The 21,257-nt window shown below is 46.8% G+C and overlaps 1 protein-coding gene across 1 annotated transcript in view; it reads right to left on the bottom strand.

Annotated features, from left to right (window-relative positions):
• Positions 1-16,420, bottom strand: part of POU2F3 (POU class 2 homeobox 3) — a 76,388-nt gene extending 59,968 nt beyond the window's left edge. The window contains exons 1-2 of the mRNA XM_006915647.3: positions 16,393-16,420; positions 10,008-10,076 (exon numbers count right to left, since the gene is read on the bottom strand). Of these exons, the coding sequence (XP_006915709.1) occupies positions 10,008-10,076; positions 16,393-16,420 (97 nt within the window). The remainder of the gene's footprint in view (positions 1-10,007; positions 10,077-16,392) is intronic.
• Positions 16,421-21,257: the final 4,837 nt, after the last annotated feature.

Raw genomic sequence — 21,257 nt, forward strand, 5'->3', positions numbered from 1 at the left:
AAAAACAAAGGATGGAGGTCTTGCCTCTTAGGTGGGGGAAGGGCTCCTAACGAAATATCAGTCTCACTGTGACCTTGAGAAAGTCATTCCCCTTCTCTGATCCCAGTCTCTGCTACCATAAAATATGAGAATAGGACTAGATCAGAGAATTTTAAAACATTTTGGCAGCAAAACATTGTTTTCAAATAATAAGGATTAATAGCTGACATTTATTGAGCATGTACTATATATCAAGTTCTATAGTAAACACATGACAGCATTTTATACACATGATCCTCATAATCACCCTTTGAGTAGGTGCTCTTATTAACCCCATTTTACAGATGAGGAAACTTAAGGCTCAACGAGGTTAATCAATTTGCCCAAAGTTACTGATTAGTAAATTACTGAATAGAAACTGAAGCCCATGTCCATCCACCAGCCAAGGCTGTCTATACTACATCATGCTATCTCCAAAAAACCTCACATGAAGTTGCTACAGAAACTCAAGGAAAAAAAAAATGATCTTTAGATTTTTCAGAACTATAAATATCTTTTAGTCTCGTTGAATCAGTCCCATTTCAGCACTGGGTCCTGGGAGGAGGGGGTCATTCTACCAGTTCTCTCCACTTCTTCCTGCCATTTCTGTACTTCCTGAGAAGCAAAGACAAATTTAGGTCAGGATGGACACCAGGAATCTACGTTGGGTGGGCTCTCAGTAGAATGACCACTAAGCTTTGATAGCTGCTCCTGGGGCCCTCCACTGAAGCATGTTTCCCTGATCCTAAGTACAAGTGTATATGATAGTGTATTGGCCATGAGTGAATGAATTCACTGGCAGGTCTGCTCAGGGGACAGTCCATATTCCTAATTGAGTTTCTGTGGATTAGCTACTAGGCAGCTGTCTCATCATGTGGATACTTTGTCCATCTGATACTAACAAATAACATTACTCTAGGGCAGGTCCTGTTCTAAGTGCTTTACAAATGTGACTCCTTTAATCCTCACAGCAACCCTAAGAAATAGATACTATGATTGCCCCCATTTTACAGACAGGAAGCCGAGCAGCAAGCCTGTAAGAGAATCTGGGATCCAAATATAAACTCTAGCTCCAAAGCCTAAGGTCTTTAATGACTGCACCTTGGTAAGCTGAGGGACCTGAGTGCTTTCCTAACACATTAGAAGAACTGAGGGGTACAGCAATGCACATCATTCAAAGTGTCTTACAAATAATAACTGGTGCTTACAAAGGATCAGAGTGTGTTCACAGATCACCATATTTATCTTGGAGCTGGAATTGATCTTAGAGACTCTCAAGTTCATCTAATGCAGTAGTTCCCACCTTTTTGGCACCAGAGATGGGCACTCCTATGAGAATCTAATGCCTGATGATCTGAGGTGGAGCTGAGGTGGTGATGCTAGCACTGGGGAGACGCTGCAAATACATATGAAGCTTTGCTCCCTTGCCTGCTGCTCACCTCCTGCTGTGCAGCCTGGTACTGTGACCTGGGGGCTGGGTACCCCTGATCTAATACACAAACTCAGGCCCAAAGACAGGAAGTTGACTTGTCCAGGAAACAGATTGGTGGTAGAGATGCATTTAGAAGACAAACAAGTCAGGATGAACACCAGGAGGCCACATTGCGGGGCTCTCAGTAGAATGACACCTCTTCACACCTCCTCAGCCAAACAAGAAAGTGCAGACTGTCTTGCCAATTTCACAGACAGGAAAACTGAGATGGTCTGTGGTCCCCAAAGGGAGATAGGACTGAGCCCAGAAGTAGAACACACTCATTTGTCCTCATGAGCTCCTTACGGATGCCAGGAGGTAAACTAAATTCAGGGGCAGGGGGGGATAGGGACCCAGCCAGTTTCCCCATAACACCCAGCCTAGCAGGACCACCAGCAGGTCTCCAGTGGCCATCTGAGACAAAGATGGGTAGGAGGGAGCCAGCTGAGTGCTGCTTCCCTTTGATAACTTTGAGGCCAGAGCAGACATTTGCCAGCTGGCTTAACCCCTTTTGTCCATGCTTCCCTCCATAAGAAAACCTTAATCATCCTCATTTGAATTTCAAATGACCTCTCCACTCTCCTCCTCTCAGCCCCAACAGGTTTTGAGGCAGGGATATGGAAATTTACCCTGCAGTATGGAAATCACCCCCCTATGCAAATCGGCTGCCCAGACCCCATCATAGTCTCCTTTTCAGCATCTCTCTGTGCTCTCTGGCTTAGATTTTTTTGTTCCTCTTCTCAGCTTGAGGATGTGGGCAGGCCAAGGTCCCTGCTGGGGGTGCCTCCCTGCAGCCTATAGCAGGCAGGTGGGGCACCCAAACCTGCCAAGCTACCAGTCTGCACCTCTCTGCCAAAGCCAACCACTATCCCCCACCTCCCCAACTGCTAATCCGAGGATGGGCTAGGTGGTGGTAAGAAAGTTCTGGAATATGGAGGACACTGTGATGCCGCCAGAGTGGAGGCAGGAGGGGAGACCTAGGGGGCTTTGGTGGTACCAGTGGTAGGAGAAAAAAAGCACAGCATGGAACCTGTATGTAAAATTTCATGCAAATTAACACCTATTATTTTTTGAGTCAACAGCACTAGTGCTTTTTGGGAGATACCTGCAGCTAAATTTCCCAGGCTTCTGGCTTAGTACAAAAAGGCCTGCCCTCCCTGAGTCTTTCAGGGCCCTGCTGTTACCCAAGGAACTCCCCCATTGAGCACTAGCTCAATGGAGGAGCCAGGAAGGGACTTTGAAGTGTCAGTGACTAAAGTCCCTAGAAATGAAATTCAGCTGTCTTTGAGTACTCTGGTCATTCTCTGACTTGCCTGCCCTGCCACACCCTCAGTCTCCAGGGAGGGGGAAGTAGCTCCAGCTAGGACGACCTCATACAGGATCCATTTGAAAGATATTCAGCCGATTTTCTCCCCACCCACTACTCCCCACACCAAAGGGATCAGAGGGAAGTGGGACCTGCTTCCCTGCTCAGCAATTCTTCCTAAGGGTGGGTCATCTTAGGCAAAACCCTTCCCTGGGGGAGGGATTTAAACATGAAAGAGACACCATCGAATGCTGGCTGAGACTCCAACTTCCATTCCCCTGCCCTTCCTTTAGTTTCCCAAACCCCCTCAAGGACCCAAGCCTGCCTTTGAAAGAACAGCCTGGACCAGAAAGGAAGACCTCCAGTGGGTACTCCCTCACAGCCTGCCCCAAGGGTTTTGAGGTGGAATTTTATGAGTGTGAGTTCGTATGTGTGTCCGTTTGTGTGCTTGTAGGACTGAGCAGGAAAAAATGTAACTGCAGTTCAGTTGCCTGGATTTGGGCTGCTCCTGAAGCCCCTAAGCCTTATCCTAATTTGGTTGCTCATTTTACTTTAAATTCTTTTTCCACTTGTTCAGCACTTTTCCACACCAGGTGTTCACTGCCCTAATTGTTTCTTGAGGAGGAGGGTGGACCCAAGAAACCAAAAGCATTTACTCACAACTTTGGGAGGAATGTTAAGGTCATAAGATGTGCCCAGGGTTAGATATATCCATTGCTCATGGAATGCCAAAGGAAAGGCATTGCTCTAAGGCAGAGTGCCTCAGTGTGCTCCAATAGCCAGGGCTGGTCTATAAATTATTCATTAAGTTCTGAGACCAGATACGTATAGACATGTAGAGTGAAAAATTTAAAATGTTACTGGCACCCCAAGCACACGATTAGTGGGCTCTCCTATTGACAAGGATGTAGACCAGTTTGGGTCCTGTTGAACGTGTGTGGTGGGTGTGAGCTCTATTAACCAGTCCTACATGGCTGGACCACGTATTGGTCTTTGACAGACTGGAAGTAAAACAACTGGTCCTGCACTCCAGATTGTCTTAGAAGCAGTGCTCTAAGGCAGGGGTCCCTAATACTTGGCCCAGACCTGTACCAGTCTGTGGCCTGTTAGGAACCAGGCCACACAGCAGGAAGTGAGTGGCAGGCAAGTGAGCAATTCATCTGTATTTGCAGTGGCTCCCCAGTGCTAGCATCACCGCCTCAGCTCCACCTCAGATCATCAGGCAATAGATTCTCATAGGAGCCCTGGTCCCTGGTGCCAAAAAGGTTGGGGACTGCTGCTCTAAGGAATGACCACTGATGAAACTAAGTGCAGTTCCGGGTGGTAAAGACAGCACACAGATATCCCCACCCAGTTCCCTCACTTTGTTCCCTCTTAGGCTGGAGAGAAAGGAAGCCCATGTTCTTCTGGGGGTGCACAGATGGCAGTAGGGGGTGGTGGGAGGGGCATTTCCTTCAAAAGACCTCCAAAAGGAAGAGGAATCAGTGTCAGGCAGGACTGGCCCAGCCACCCACAGCTCATCTGAGCAGCGTGGTCCTGACTTATCTACCCCGTGAGCTTGGGTTTGAGAATCTACAAACAAGACATAAAGTGTCTGTGAGTTGTAAGGTGTGGTACACATGTGAGTGGTTGTTGTAACTCTTTTATTTGCTAACGTTCTCTGAGTACTAGAGGCAGATAGGCAATTCCTGAAACCACAGGTTGCTCTCCTGAGATCTCAGGCACAGAGTCACAGTAAGGTGAATTAGTACCTTCTAATCTCCCTGTCATAGAACCTGGAAACAAGTTGAGGTGGAAATAAGTTGGTTTGAGAAAGCTAAAACAAGAGGTGAAGGGGTTGTGCTGCAGCATGAGGTCTTAGGTGAGAGATAAGGACTTCCAGGCACAAGAGGATTACATCCTACAAGAATAGGTGGCCAAGAGAAATTGCGGAGTTAGCTTTTAATGATGGAGTATAGATGCGGGAGAAAAAAAAAAAAACTCTACTCTAAGAACAGTAGATTCTTTCATTTTCCAGGGATGGTTTTGAAATGTTCCCAAAGGAAGAGAGAGGTATGGTCAAGATGTTCTCTCAGAATTCTTACATGCTCAGAAATTCATATGAGTTCTCCCTGGACATCTGGAGGAGTTGCGGCTTCATTTTTCTCTTCCAGAGAGGTGAGGGACAGAGTGAGTACAGATTGAGGCACAGGACAAGGGTCACCAGGCTCGAATTTTAAAAACCACTTAGCCCACCCCCTTCATTTTTCTCTAGCAGCATTCTTTTCCCCATATCACAATGAGGAAACTTAAATCCAGGACACAAGCAGACTTGTTCCATATCATTCAGTGACAGAGCTTTGTCTTGTCTCCTAATCATAAAATGAAAGGAGTATGTGTGTGTGTGTGTAAGCATGCATCTCTTAGAAAGGGCTATCAATGGGAAACACTTCTGCATTTCCCCAAGACTCACTTCATCCCAAGTACTTCCTAGATTTCTCCTGTCCTCTTTGTCCTTGAAAGAATATTTTTTATTCAGTAAGTATTTAGATTGAAAATCACACTCATCTCTAAAGTCTTCTGCTTGTTTCTACCTGGATCCTTGCCTCTAGGTAGTGATGAGACACAGTTTCTTTATCCTTGGGTTGTTTTCTTGGGGACTCAGCTGAGTAGAGACTGCAAGGTCCTGGGAATGAACCACCTGAGAAAGAGTTTCTAGTCTTGGGTCAGATACTCATTCTTTCTCTGAGACCTTATGAGAATCACTAACCTTCTGGGCTCCCTGATAGAATCATGTTCAGCCTTTCTTAAAACCATGTTGAAAGCTCCCAGGATCAAGTGAGGAGACTTTCTGCAAAGGGTCCCTAAACAGCTAACTCACCTTAGTGATCTTTCTGGAGGGTGGGGCAGATGTTAGTCATTCCACTTCACAGACAGGACAATGGAAGCCAAAGAGGAAGGGCTGCACGAAGGGAAAACTGACAAAGCCCAGTTCTCCCTTATTTCTAGCTCTTCTTTTCTTCCCCTGAGCTCCCCTCATGAGATCCTTACTTCCCAGATCTCTGGGCAGGACAAGAGTTCCAAGGTATTTGGTCCATTGTCTAGGTTTGCAACCCCACCCCACACCCCCAGTGAAATGGTGGGGAGGAGAATGGGAGCCCGTACATTGGTGAGGCTGGTTCAGGATGGAGAAGGAAAGGAGGAAGTTCTCACAGAGGCTAGATTCTCACCCTCCACAGCTTGGGGTTGTCAGTTATAGACCTGGAGGCTTTTCAAATGTGGGTCGATTATATCTTTATCAACCACTCAATTGAGAACAGAAGAGAATTGTCAGTCTCCAAAATAAAGGAAAAATAACAATGAGTAGGGTTAGAAAAAAAAAATGACCGAAAAGCTGATAGTTCAGAAATCTAGAAACAACTTGGTTCCAGTCCTCTGGGGGTTATGGACAAAGCACTGGACAGGGGATTGGAAGCCTCCTCTGGTCCCTAATGCTGTCATACTCTGAGGTCTTGGGCAGTTTATCTTCCATCCAAGCTTCAACTTCCTCATAGGCAGAAAGAAAGGGAAAATATGATCTGCCTTGCCAGGTCTCTACCAACCAGAATATCTGTGTCTACACCTGAGAACACTCTCCTTTGTAGTCAGGGCCAGTGTGGATGGAGAAAATCACCTTTTTTTCACCTCCCACTTCTTGTGCCTCTTGGGAATTTCACACAATAAAAAGAATGCTCTCAGGGAGCTGGAGCTTTCTAAGTCACCTTCGTTTATAGTTCCTTTAAACCCAGAGAAAAACCACCTCTTAATTCATGTACTGCTGGGAAGGGGAATCTGCCTTTTAAAAATCCAAAGGAAGCCATTAAACCAAGTTGGTAACCACTGTGACTCATAATAAGTTCTCTGTAAAAAAAAAAAAAAATGAGTCAGAACGACTTTCCAGGAAGTTTGGTTACTTTAATTAGCTACCTCTTTTTTCTTGCCCTTAAAAACATGCAGTAGTCCGATGATTACCTAAGTATGGATGCTTCCAGCTACTGACCTGAGTCCCTACATGTGAAAGACTAGGGGTAGAGAAGTTCTAGACAGCATGGACTTCACAGTCTCCTTGGAGTCAAGGAGCCACACAGAATTATTTCCTGAATGAAAGCAAAAAAATAGACCTCTGGGGCCTGAGACTACTTGGCCTGAGTAAAGAGGCAAAGGGCATCCCATCTACCTGCAGCCCCAAAGCACTAAGCAGTAATGCTCATTCTGTATATTACAGAATCACAGAATCTTAATGATGCCATTAGAGGTAATGCCATTAGATAACTCTCAACCCACTCCTGAAGATGGGCATTAATTGTCCCCATTTATAGAAGAGATAAGGCTAAATTAACTTATCAGATCATACAGCTAGTAAGCAGCAGAGCTGTGATTTTTATCCCAGGTCTGTGTGGTTCTAAATCCACTCTTCGAAGGTCACCTCTTCCTGCCTCCTAAGGAGGTAAAACAGCTGAGCTAAGGTCACATGTTAAATTAACAATAACCCTGGGATAACAGATTTCAAAAGTCCCAGTTTATCTCTGGATTCTTTCTCCTTTAGACTAGTTTGTACATAGCTCCCATGGTCCCAGATAAGAGGCTAGAACTTCCTTAGATTGTCTGCTTAGATTGTCGAAAACACCTTACCCTTCCTAACCCCCACCTAAGATCTGAACTTCCTTCCTCTCATTGTTCACCATTCAGGGTTCTGCATAGCTCCTTCTCACTCCCAACATGGTTATCCTGACTTGGTCAAGTAACTAATAACAGAGCGCAAGTGCCAGCCTGCTAAGAGTAGTCTTCTTTCTACATGGATACTCTCTTAGCTGTGTCTCCACGTACCTGGGGCAATATGCCTGGCCCAGATAAATAGCCAACCTGCTACCAGGAAAGGGCGACCCACCTTCTTCTCAACCATGGCTTCTCGACTCTGATTTTTCTCTAGGGTGTGTCAAAGCTGAGACTGTACCTATCAGTCGCCAGCTGAACTGATTTTAAAACTTTTCTGGAGTTCTTGAGATTGGAGAGAATTTTCTTTTCAACTGGAAAGAATAGGTGCCCCACTTTATAGAAACTTAGGAAAACATACTCAGCTAATAAATTAATTACTGGACTGGCCCACACTCTCCTAGTTCAGTTGTCATTACCCATAAAGCAAAATATAAAGCCTGTAGCTCTACTTTGCAAATAGACACTGTTTCAATATTAATTCAAGGCAGAAAAGTTTATGGTAAATGCATCCTCAGCTGCACCCCACCACAAGACCTCAATTATTTTGTCCCTTATTCTAAGTCTTTTAGCTTCATGAATGGAACTAGACTGCACCTGAAGACCTGGGAAAAGATGTTAGCTCTGGGAGACATTCTGTTCTACTTCTATTTTCTATGGCTCCAAAGATCCAGTTGAAAGGCTAATTGAGGTCTTAGTGGGATACTATTAAAGTTATTTGGTGGTGTTAAAATTTATACTCATCTTTCTTTGAGTTCTTTTTAATTATATGGAATTTCAAAGCAAGGCTTGGACTATGGAGTTAAAAGCAGAGAGGTATGCAACTTTTTTCTCAATTCTTCCATATCCTCTTTCCTTTCTTCACAAAGCAGTCATCTCCAGCTACCAACCCTTCCTTTCTGAGTCTATTTACCATCAACATGCACATAATTTGGAAGAGGAATACTTGCACACAGGCCTCTTTGGTTAGTTTCCTGAGTAAGACTTTTGAGATATCTAGGTTAAAAGGTCCCCATCTACTAAAGACAGGTTCTGCCTTCTGTCAGTAGCAGCTGAGAATACAGCCTGCTGCTTCTAGGGGTGTTGGAATGGCACATTAAAAAGTGACTCTTCTCCCTTTCTTGTTTTGTTTTTAAGAATCTGGCCATTTCCTAGCCTAGCTCCAGAGATTTCTCTGTTCCATGTAGACCAATACGTATTATTCGAAGGCTCCAGGGTCATAGCCTGCATCTGTAGGCAATTCTTTCATTTCCTAAGACTCAACTTTGGGATCTGATGGGCTAAATGACCAAAGGAGAAGAGATGCAACATTGTTTTAAAATTTCCAACAATTCTCTCCCACCAGGTGCTTTCCTGTTCCATTTCTCAGAAGAGAAGACACTTACCTGTCTCCACCTGGCTGATAGCATTGCGAGCATCCGTGGAATCTGCTACATCCCCACTCATCTTGATATCTGCAGGGAAAACATGAATGATTTTAATAAAGGTCACAATTTTTCTTGCTTATAACACATGTGGCTTTAACTAAACAGCAAAGATGAAAGTGTAATTACAACCATCACTTTCCAATTTCTGATTCCTGAACACACAATCATTAGAAAATTCACAAACTCAGGGCACATATCTCCTCCTCTCATGCTTTCCTCCTTTCCCTTGCCTTTCTTTCCCTCTTTCCCCTGCCTTTCTTTCCCTCTTTCCCCCATGCTACTGCAGGGTCTCTCACCTTTTGCACCATTGTCATTCCTTCTATCATTGGCCTCAGGCTAGTAAAAATTTAACAAGGGGAGGGGTACAGCAGAGAGGATGCTTCCCATTCTTAATCCTCATTTCTTTTTGGATTTGGGGAATTTATTTTACTTTTTAAAATAGCATAAGAAATATCCATCTCCCCTCTTCCCCCCATAATAGCCCTATGCTGGAAGGCAGGAGTACCCTTGAACCAACGCTTCACCTTTCTCCAATTCTTGACTCTGTTCTTTGGTTCTCAGAGGTCAGCCTACTGTCTGAGAATCACACCCTAGCTCCTGTGTGGGCTCCTTGGATATCCTATCCTTTGGAGACCCTTACCTTCTCTCCTATACTTCCATATGTTCAGTGAAAAAGGAATAGCGGATGGGTCAGTGCCCCGAAGAGAGATAAGACCAAGCAAGGCCAGTCTCAGTGCTGTGGGTTTGGCCTCTCTGCCCTGCTTCATTTCAATAATTAAACATTTACCCACAATAAATAGCTGCCACCACCTAAGAGGCCCCTTAGTCTCCTCCAGGGTCAGAAGAGAGAAGGAAAGGGGCAACTTTGAACTCACTCACTCTCTTGGCTACTCTCCTTATTAAACCACCCAAACACTGAAGCTGTTAAAGACAGAAAAATATTTTACTCAAATTGTGTTGACCCTCACCCCTATCCCCACCTCCATCCTCTTCTCTGGAACAGCATTTTAACTCTTTCACACCAGGTAAAGTCTTCAGAAGAGAAGACACTTACCTGTCTCCACCTGGCTGATAGCATTGCGAGCATCCGTGGAATCTGCTACATCCCCACTCATCTTGATATCTGCAGGGAAAACATGAATGATTTTAATAAAGGTCACAATTTTTCTTGCTTATAACACATGTGGCTTTAACTAAACAGCAAAGATGAAAGTGTAATTACAACCATCACTTTCCAATTTCTGATTCCTGAACACACAATCATTAGAAAATTCACAAACTCAGGGCACATATCTCCTCCTCTCATGCTTTCCTCCTTTCCCTTGCCTTTCTTTCCCTCTTTCCCCTGCCTTTCTTTCCCTCTTTCCCCCATGCTACTGCAGGGTCTCTCACCTTTTGCACCATTGTCATTCCTTCTATCATTGGCCTCAGGCTAGTAAAAATTTAACAAGGGGAGGGGTACAGCAGAGAGGATGCTTCCCATTCTTAATCCTCATTTCTTTTTGGATTTGGGGAATTTATTTTACTTTTTAAAATAGCATAAGAAATATCCATCTCCCCTCTTCCCCCCATAATAGCCCTATGCTGGAAGGCAGGAGTACCCTTGAACCAACGCTTCACCTTTCTCCAATTCTTGACTCTGTTCTTTGGTTCTCAGAGGTCAGCCTACTGTCTGAGAATCACACCCTAGCTCCTGTGTGGGCTCCTTGGATATCCTATCCTTTGGAGACCCTTACCTTCTCTCCTATACTTCCATATGTTCAGTGAAAAAGGAATAGCGGATGGGTCAGTGCCCCGAAGAGAGATAAGACCAAGCAAGGCCAGTCTCAGTGCTGTGGGTTTGGCCTCTCTGCCCTGCTTCATTTCAATAATTAAACATTTACCCACAATAAATAGCTGCCACCACCTAAGAGGCCCCTTAGTCTCCTCCAGGGTCAGAAGAGAGAAGGAAAGGGGCAACTTTGAACTCACTCACTCTCTTGGCTACTCTCCTTATTAAACCACCCAAACACTGAAGCTGTTAAAGACAGAAAAATATTTTACTCAAATTGTGTTGACCCTCACCCCTATCCCCACCTCCATCCTCTTCTCTGGAACAGCATTTTAACTCTTTCAAACCAGGTAAAGTCTTGGTGAACCAATTTGCGTACCTGGCTCACCAGCCAATCTTAGTTAAGCAGGCAGCCTTAATTTGCACGAGGTAATCAGGCAGTTGGCAGTCTGGACACCGGTGGTCTGGAGATGATCAGGATGAGGGGAAAGGGTGGACCTCTGCCTCAGGAAAAACGGGGAGAAACCTACTTATTATTTTTTTAGAATAATGACGTGTGTGGCTCTGGCAGAGATTTAAATTGTGGCTCCTGGGCATGTAGTTACTAAAGGGCAGGAGTGACTGTCTTGCCAAGCAAGACAGAGATGGAAGTCCAGAGCCTCTCCAGCCCTTAGAACACCCTGGAACAGAGGAAGGAGTAAGCCACTGTGGTTTGAAGAATATTTTGGAGACCCACCAAAGTGATAAGTCCCAGGTAAATACTTGGAGCTCCATACAGCCACCCTCTTGGACCTCCACACGTCCTGCATGGTCACAGACCTTCAGGGGAGACGCTGCAACCATACCCCACCACTTATCCCAGTGTACTGCATTTAGGAATGCATTTATTTAGCCTAACCTAAGTCTTTCCTACTGCAGTTTGAAACTCTCTGTATAGTCTGTTAGGCATGAATATGCAGACTAGTGTGGGCCACCTGGACAGATCTGCAAAGGGCTTCTTTTGCTGCTCACCTTCACTCCAATGGAGAAATAAGCTTTGCTTCATCCTACTCCTGAGTACTATCCCTGGAGCTGTGCATGGCCTAACAGACCTGCTCAGCTTTTACTTTCCCTTAGAGATTCTTCAGAAATGCTGAGAAAAAGACTGCTCAGAAACTGTGGGAGGGGAAGAATTTGCCCTTTGGTGGTTTTTTAATGCTTCAGTAGCACCTAGTATTAAAAGCATAGGTTTTGGTGAAAGACAGACCTGGATTCAATTCCAGTGTCATCTCTAACTAGTTGGGGAACTCTGGCCACATATTTGAACCTCAGTTTTCTCACCTAAAAAACAGGAATAATGATACTTCCCGGAGTTATTATGAGGAGCAAATGAAATACTGAATGAAAATTGCCTGGCACAAAGTAAGCATGTGATAAACGAATTAACTAAACAGGCTTTGATGTTAGTTCCCTTCTCCCATTACAACAAACGGCTTTACTTTTGTCTCAGCCCTATTATAACTTGTCCTTTAACTGGGGGAACCATCGGCATTCTTCAAATTCTGACTTCATAGGAAAAAAGCTCATGGGGACAGGAAGAGTTTAAGATGTAGTAAGGCTGGGATGATGACTAGATTCTCTGAATCAGCTTATTTCAAATTTGTGATGTTTAAGAAGGGTAACGCTTTAAACCATAATTTTATGTCTGTAACCCAAACTTGCTTCCAATACCCATACTCTCTGCATTTCCTTTAAATATACCCCAAAGCCATCTCACTCATCCTTTAAATGAGCTTAAGTAGTCCTAATCATGTCTAACAATAGCTTTTGAAGGAGTCAAAAACCCCACACTCTGCATGGACATCTACTAATTTGATGTACTCTTTATGAGAGCAACACTGTGACACTTCTGGATTGGAAAGGGATTTGAGCCTGAATAGAGGGGCAGGCTGAGATGATCTGTAAAAGCTCGAAGTCCCATAGGATGCTAAGATACCAAGGATCTGTTCCTGTTGGGTAGGAGGCTGTGGCTGCTGGGTGGGACGAGCTCTTGGGTCTCAGCCTAAAAATGGGCCAACACCGAAACTCCCCAAGATGCCATAACCCTTCGCCTATTGGACAGCACTTGCAGGGGTGAGTGAGAGAGGTATGGGGTGGGGCCAGGCTTCTTGGCTGTTCTTATCTCAGCACCGATTGAGTAGGCTCTTTGCCATCACTCCCTTCCCTGGGGAGGCTCAGCTGCTCTGTGTAAGAGCACAAATACCAGACACAGACCTTCATCTGCCTCGCTGGGACCATCACACTCTGAGGCTGGGGCAAGATGTTGGTGGCTGGCCTTGCTCCTCTCAATGCCTTGGTATGACCCAGGAGTAGATCCTTCTTACACATTCGTGAACAAGGATGTGTACATGAATTTGCAGGAGCAAAGTCCAGGAGGCAGCATTTTCCCCAGGTTGCAGGCTGAGCATCTACACTGTCCTGGAACCCCTGGTTATAGGCTATACAGGGAAACCATCCTTCTCTCTCCTACTGTCTATCTTCATTTCTTTGGAAGTAACTGGAGATCCCTCTTGACTTCTTCCCATACCTGCTGATGAGGGCACTTCTACCATAGAGAATTCAAGGGACCCAGTAGTCTTAACTCTGAGCCAGCCATGGCTCCCACTCTTCCCTGCAAGAGACTTCTTTCTTTCTTCTTCAAGAGAAATCCACTTCCTCTCTCAATGAGGCCTTCCATCCCAAATGGTATACTATAACTGGTATCAGTCTGTGAGACTTGATCCCTCTTTCCCAGCCCTAATGCAGAAGAGCTCAGTGAGAAAGACAGAAAAAAGAGATGCCTGAGACAGGCCAGGTGTCCCCCTCTGGCTGGCTTTCCACTGTTTTCCTCTTTGTTCTCTCCCTCCCCATGTGTCTGTCTGTCTCTTATCTACCCCTCTGACTATTTTTGGCCTAGGAAAGGGAGCCCCTCCTTGGCTGGAGTGCCCCTGTGTCTGGTGACCTCATGCTTACTCAGGTGTTCCTGCTCCTGTGTGAGAGATGCTCTATGGAGTACAAAGTGCTGAGGCCTCAGGCTAACCTGATGTGGCTTACATCCAAGTTATCAGAGGAAAAAGATGGGCCGACTCAGGGGCTGCAGTGATTTTGGAGCTGAGTGTGTGTCGGGGCGGGGGGGCAGGGAGGAGAACCCTATACCCTACTTTGTGTACTCCTGCTCCCCCTCTTTCACCACCAAATTCTTCCAGCAAATCAATTGAGGAGTCATCCCCAAGGGCCCAGAACTTGGAATTCACAGGGGGAAGTGTGTTAATAAACAATCTGCGGGATATAGGATAACTGTGAGGGGGAAAATAGGACCCAAAAGAGACCAAATTTCCACCAAAAGGACCCTGGACTGAGAGACCCTAAAGAGGGGCCCATAATGAGACACTCCACAGAAGGACCCTCCCTCACAGACCCCACAGAAGAGCCTGCACTGAAAAACCCTGCAGAGACAACCCTGGACTGAAAGGCCCACTGAGAAGACCCAGCAAAGAGAACCCTCAAGTAGCGAACTAATCAGAGAGACTCTACAGAAAGTCCCAAACTGAGAGAGCCTCTGAGGTGCCACTGAAGGGAAACTAGATGCCACACAGAGGCCCAGACAGCCCTGAGGGGAGAAAGACTAAAAAAAGTGGGCTGGGGAAGAGCAACAAGTAAATGTGCAGAGATGAATCAGGTAGCCCACTGAAGGTAGATGGAAACCCCCTTCTGGGGAGTCACCTCACCGTAGGTTTAGCTCGGTCTCCCCCTTTGTAGCTGGAACCCCTGCTTACAGAGGACAAGTGTGAGGGAGGGATCTGGGTTTTGAAAAGCATCATCCTGGAGTTTCCACCAAGACCAAGGCAAGGAGGGCTTGGCCCTCTCACCTCAACCTCACTCTCTCTCCTGCTCTTTGCTAGATCTTCTTAGCCCCTAGGCTGCTTTCCTGCTGGGTGCCAGCTGTCCCACCTCCTCCCACTTCCCCCAGAGCAGGAGGTGGAAACCTCCCAGGAAGTCTCCTATCTTGGTCCTAAAGAACTTTCCCCTAGAGCCCACCTTTCTAAATTCTTGCTTCCATTCAAACCAAGACCTTCTTGGTGGGAGGTAAAAGAAGGAGAGCAGGGCTGGTGTCACAGGGTCTCAAAACAGATTTTCCCCAAACATTGGGTAACACCAGTTAGATGGTTCCTGTTGTCTCACCTAGCCTTTCTGGCAGGTCCTGGCACCTGGGGATGCACTCAGAGTCAACACCTCTCTCAGCCCTGCCAAGACTGCCTCTGGGAACTGTGGACTCTAGGGCTCCCCAGGTACCCATTGCTGCTTGTTTGCAGCACTGGTGGGCCTCAGGAAGGGCCAAAGCCTCCAGTCTACTCTGCTCCTTGGAGGTGGGTTGGGAAAATTGCCCCCCAACCCTATTCTTCTTTCCTACTCATCCAGAAAGGAGAGCAGACAACAAAATTCCTGTTAACAATGCTGAAATCCTAAATAAAAGTCATTGGGTGCTGCCCACTTTGAGAGGCAAATTACTGATTTGAAATGGCCAAATTAGGTTTAGTTTTCTTCACTCTGAATCTATTCTCTGCTCAGGCGCTCAGACTTCCATAAGGCCTACCCTAACACCAAGCCCAGCCCCTCAGGAATAGTGCTCCCTGCCCTAACCCAGCTGTGGAAGGAGAGATCAGCTTGGTTCACTCTATGCCCACATACCATTCGCACAAGAGAAACTGACTCCTGGAAAAGTATTTCCATTTCCTAAGTTCCCATGCCCGAAGGAGGGCTTGATATTTGAATCCATGGGACATGGGACACAAAGGATGTCTCTCACCACCCCATCTCAGACACAGAGATGGAAGCACCTATCTCATAGCCCCCTGTGCAGGGTGCTCCTCCTGTGAGGTCTTACAGAGCTCCTGACCAGCACACTGGACTCTTCGCCACCACCCCTCCTCCAGCACTGAGCCTATAACACTGCCAAGACCTGCAGAGCATGTGTGTGGGCACACTTTCACACATGGGGGGGCATACCTTCACACATGGGGTCTGCTCTACCACCTTTCCCAGCTCACATAGGGACAGATAGACTCACCTCTGATACACAAGACACATGCTTCCACAAGCCCCAATCTAATACATGTGCAGCATGGCACCTGCCCCAGGTGTGCCTCTGTAATTGCCCAGCCCCCTTACTTCTAGGCTCCCTCAGCCCAACTTCAGACCTCACAGATGCCCACTTTGTTTCCACTTCACGTAATTGCCCAGGACACAAAACATGTAACATGTGGATACAAGTATTTTCCTCACTTATGTACTCCCTGGTCCACACCCCTAGCTGAATGAGTGAGCCACCCCTCTGCAATCAGTGAATAAGGCAACTTCAGCGAGTCGACAACAGTTCAGCACACCCAAGTCTCACACATCTGCCACTCTCCAGATTGGAATCTTCAGAAGCCCTCCCACCCACCAACCCTGTAGCCCCCACATTTATTCTTCTCCAAAGTCCCCTCCCCCCTACCAAATCTACCTCCCCACTCCCGCCCCTGGGTGACCCGCTATCCACACTGACCTCTTCTGGTCGCCGGGGAATAAGACCCTGGAGAATGGTGGCCCCCTCCTTCGCCCCTTTTCACGCTCAGTGACACCTGTCAGAGCTCACTCTCTCCGCCCTTACCTGTGTGCATGAGTTCCAGATTCACCATCCTGCCCCAGGCGGGGCCAAAACCAGCGCCCCCCCAGGACCCTCGCGTCGGCCCCAGCCGGGCCCCCTGGGAAGCCAGGGTCTCCTTCCTTCCGCCTCCAGCCACCGCCGCCGCCGCGGGAGCTGCTGCCAGAGCCTTCGCCGCCGCCGTCGCACGCTTTGCTCCTCCCGCCGGGGCAGCACTCGGCACAGCCAGGATTACCACACGCCCCAGGTGAGCACGCGGCGCGGCGCGGGGCGGGGGCCGTCGACCACGCCCCATGGCCGGTCCCGGGCACCTGGCCCCCAGCCCATGCAAAGCAATAATTTGCATACGGGAGCTAGGGGTCTGGGGAGGAGGCAAGGGGTGCTGCCAGGGCGGGTCCCGACCCTGTGGAACACCTCTTTGCCCCAACCCGCCCTGGCAGCCTCTTCCCACCATACCCGCAGTAACCCAGACTCCTGGTCCAGCTCGCCCTTTTTAGGAACCCCTGGAAGATTATTACCCAGCCGGACTGAACTTCCGTCTGGACAGACTTCCGAAGTGTAAACGTTGCAAGGAGCCTGGAATGTTTGGAGAAGCCATGTGTTACAGGAAAGAATCTGGTTTTGGAAGCCTGTCTCAATGGTTTATCAGTTTGTGTCAATGAGACAGGCTCTTCACTTCCCTGAACTCATTTTACTCATCTGTAAAAAGGAGCAAGTGTGAATCCTAACTGACAACTCTCTAGATGGAGTTAGCAGTTCGCCAAGCTCACCAGCTCCCATGCATCCTCACAGCTTCCTGGGACCTAGATGGGGCCCAGCTTATTGTTACATCTTCCAGGTGAAGACACTGCCCTTTGCCTACCCCATGAAGGTCCCAGGTTGCTCTGAGGCTTTATGACAGGATGATATGAAAGTTATTTATCAATGTCAGGGGTTGTGGGGACAGCCACCCCTCTCATCTACAGAGCTGGGAGATGACAAAATCACACAATTCCCCGGTGACAGAAAGAGCCTGGCTGGAATCAGGTCTCTGGACTCCCACTTCGGTGCTCTTTGCAGCACCCATCATAGATCTGAGCTCCCCATCCCTCTTCTCTCTACTCTTTAGGTCACAGTAAGTAGTGCCAAGGTCAAGGGGCCACCTGTCTTGTAAGCACAGAAAGCCATATGCCAACGGAAGGGCAGGGTCTCACCTTTCCAGATGTCTTACTATCAACCTACCTTAGTGTCAAGGACTATTTCCTGCTCACAGAACAGGTCCTGGGCTTTTCTGTCTCTATGTCTTGTTTACAGTGTTACTCCCACCTAGTATATCCACCCACCATCTACCCCAATAATCCCTATGGTAATATCCAGCATTTATTGAACTTTTATTTTGTGTCAGGCACAGTACTAACACTTTAAAGCATCCATTTTGTTTAGTCCTCATAACACCTTGTAGATTAAACTGTTATTATTTACATTTTACAGATGGGAAAAATAAGGCTTAGTGAATTTAACTTGTCCAATGTTACACAGCCAATAAAGTATTAGGGCTCCTATTTTAAAGCACTGCACTTTACTCCCTCCATGCACAACTCAAATGCCACCTCCTTTCTGAAGTTGGAAGTGATCTGATCTTTCACTAAATTACCATAACACTTCAATGTTCTTAATAGCCCTTGTGGTGGGTTCTTGGGACTTTTCTTACCCTACCTCCTGGTTGTTAACTAATTGATGCCCCACAGCACTGAGCATAGTGCTGGGTATATAACAGGTATCAGAAATGGCTCAGTGGGTGCTACAGTGGCCCTGGAGAAATAAGAAATGCTTAATAACTGCACTTGAGGTCCTTAAAACTACCTTCCCCTAATCACATTGCCCTGTCTCCTCCTACTCTCAGTAAGAAGACAGGGAACTTTTTTCCTGTTTCTTCTGGCTGGGGGAAGTAATCAAAGTTTCTTTGAGGCCTAGTGAACCCAGGAACCCCCGCCCCCCAACTCAGGACACTTGTAGCTTGTCCCTTCCTTCCCTCCGCTTCTCCCTTCTTACCCTCCCCTCCTCCGCTTCAGGCTTGGCCCCTTCCCTGAGGTCCATTTCTTATCTACAACTGTATGTCACCTGCTATCATTCTAGAAAACTACCTGCCCATAGTTTATATACCCCTGTGTGCTTGTGATTTTCATATCACTATTTGCATAGCAATAGTATGGCTGTATGTGCTGAGGGTCTTATTCTCTGACTACTATGTCTGAGACCTGTTTCTCTTTTTCATGTGCAAAATTACATTTTTTTCCCCCTCTGGGCTTTAGTTTTCCAGAAGCCAGAGGTATTTGTACCTGAAGATTTCCAAGCTCCAGCAGCCTAGGATTTTGGGGTGGAGTGGGGGTGGACCTTGGGGGTCATGCCCACTGAAGCAGAGATGGGACCTTGGAGATTCACAGTTGGAAGTGCAGTTTTGGGTTCCAGACATGGAGTGGGAGGATGGGAGTGTGGGAGGTGGTGGGAACTGGAGGACAGTGGCAGGCATTACCTTACGTTCATTCATTTACTCATTCCTTTAGTCATTCTTTCAATAAATATTGATTGAGCACTTCCTATCTGCCAGGAAAGGTGCTACATGCAGAACATGCTCCTTCTTATTTAATCAGCACAACTTTAAAGAGAAGATAACAATTTTTAGGCTCCTTGTATAGAGGAAACTAAGGTTCAGGGAGGTTAATACAGCCAGTAGATGACTGAATTGGGATTTAGACCAGATCTGCCTGACTCCAAAACTGGTGCTTTTAATTTTGCTTCCAGTGCTTGAGCCTGAGTTTCCCTTTCTCTTCTCCTCCCTTCTATCATCTTATAACTTGAGGTGGAAGGAGCCTAGGTAACATTTATATGAAGAATAGGAGGTCCACATGGGAAGGGACTTCCCCAAGGTCACACAGCAAGTAAAGGCAGAGCAGAGACCCTCTCTCTGCTCCTCCTTCATATGCTTTTCCTGGGTCTTAGAAGGCTGGGTGGGTTTATGGCTCCTGTGTATGGGGCAGGGTTGGACAATTTTTGTTCCTTCCCTCTCTGACTTGCTTGGTGATAATTTCAACGAAATGAACTGGAATAGAATCTCAAAAGACCCCTTTATCCCTCTCTCCTCCCTAGTACTCATAGTCTCCATGAAATCAGCTTTTTGAGTTCTAGGCAGATGGGAGGTGGTGAGGAAGGTACCACCCCCCTGTGCCTAATACTCCATATCTGTGTTTAGCCTGGAAGAGGGAAAATTGTGGGGAAGAGGAAAGAAATAGGGGGTTGCCTAGAGATTAAAAAGGGAGAGGAAGAAAGGGAAAAAGAAGCAAGGACAGGAAATTTTAGTGCCTTTGGACATCAGTAGAGTCAAATGCAAATGAAATGCAAATAAAATGCAAACACTCTCTCCCTGCCTCCCCACCCTCTCTCAACAGCTAAAGGACTTGTTCAGGGAGTAGCTAAAGTCTTACTCCAGGATTCTGTGGTCCCCAAACTGTTATCAACTTGGACCTCTTCCCAGGTCCTTCTGGTCCTCTGGAGGTGACATCTGAGTCTCTTAGCTATACCTCTAGGAAGTCACTAGCTCTACAGGCTCCATTTCTAGAAATCCCTAGGAATCAAGCTTCAGACACATTGCTGGAAATGGGTTATTGCCCTGGAAAAGGTACTCAGGGGAGGGAGGGGGGTTCCCATCTTTGTTTCCCACCTCAGCAAAGGAAAATAGCCTTTTGGGCTGCAGGCCCTGCTGCTCACTCTTATTTCCTGTCATGTCAGCTGGATTGAGTTGTCAAGGCTGGAAGAAGGGTGGAGAGCAAGGCGTCCTGGAAAGCCACTAAGAAACAAGTTCCCTGTCTGCCAGATGGACTGTAGGGCCCAGAGTGTGGGGGCATATAGTGGTGGTCAGTTCTCTGCCTTGGGGCAACCACAGGGAATGAATCCAAGCTCAGGCTTCTCAAAAGAGCTGATGGACAACAGGTAGAGGCCAAGAAGAACTCCTAGGCCTCTTTTAAAATCACACCTCAGAGTCCATCTTAGGGCACCATTGCCAAGGGGAGCATTCATTGTAGGATGCGGGTAGAGGGGGTTAGTAGCAGGGTAATAAAGTAAGAGGGTCTCTGGGAACCAGGATAAAGCTGTTTCTGGGGATGAGACTGTAGAGGACAGAGGAGTCAGGATACAAAGCTATTTCCTGCCTCTGATATCCCTAATGCTGAGCCCCCAACCCCAAACATTCCACGCCATCTAGTATCTAGCCTTCACTCACATCTAGGGAGAGTACACACAAACTCATTGTCTATTTTGTGCTTGAAGGTTCCGAATAATAGATAATGATATGTATTAATTTTAAAATAGCATAACAACTGTTTTCTAATGAACTTTTTTGACCTTGGGGCCACCATTGGGCTATGCTTCAGTCAGTCTTTTCCTGGTTCTCCCAACTTACCTCAGACCAGATAAAGCTCCTGATTTACCTGCATGCTCAGGGCATGCTTAAGCCTAAGGTGCCCTCTTGTGGTGATAGGGGTGTGTAATCCTGTTTTGAGCATCTCTACTGCAAGACTGGAGAGGTCTCACCACCATCTTGTAGTGATTTCCTGTCCATCCGTGTCTGGGGAAACCACAGGTGAGGGCCCCAGTTCCAGGCAAGCTGAAGATATTGACTTTTAGCTTCAGAATGCTGTTGGGTCTTCTAGTCCATGCTCCACATCAAAGGCCAGACTTTACCATGGGATCCCAGTTGTAGTCAGCCAGCCTCAGCCCAGTCAACACAGGGACAGGACCCCTGGCCTTATTGGGCAGTCTCTTCTATTGCTGGACAGTCTGCTGGTTAAAATGTCCTACCTCCCACACTGCCCTCTGGAGCTTCTGAGGTACATGCC

This window comes from Pteropus alecto, unplaced genomic scaffold (genome assembly GCF_000325575.1).
Source record: "Pteropus alecto unplaced genomic scaffold, ASM32557v1 scaffold786, whole genome shotgun sequence".
Taxonomy (NCBI): Eukaryota; Metazoa; Chordata; class Mammalia; order Chiroptera; family Pteropodidae; genus Pteropus; species Pteropus alecto.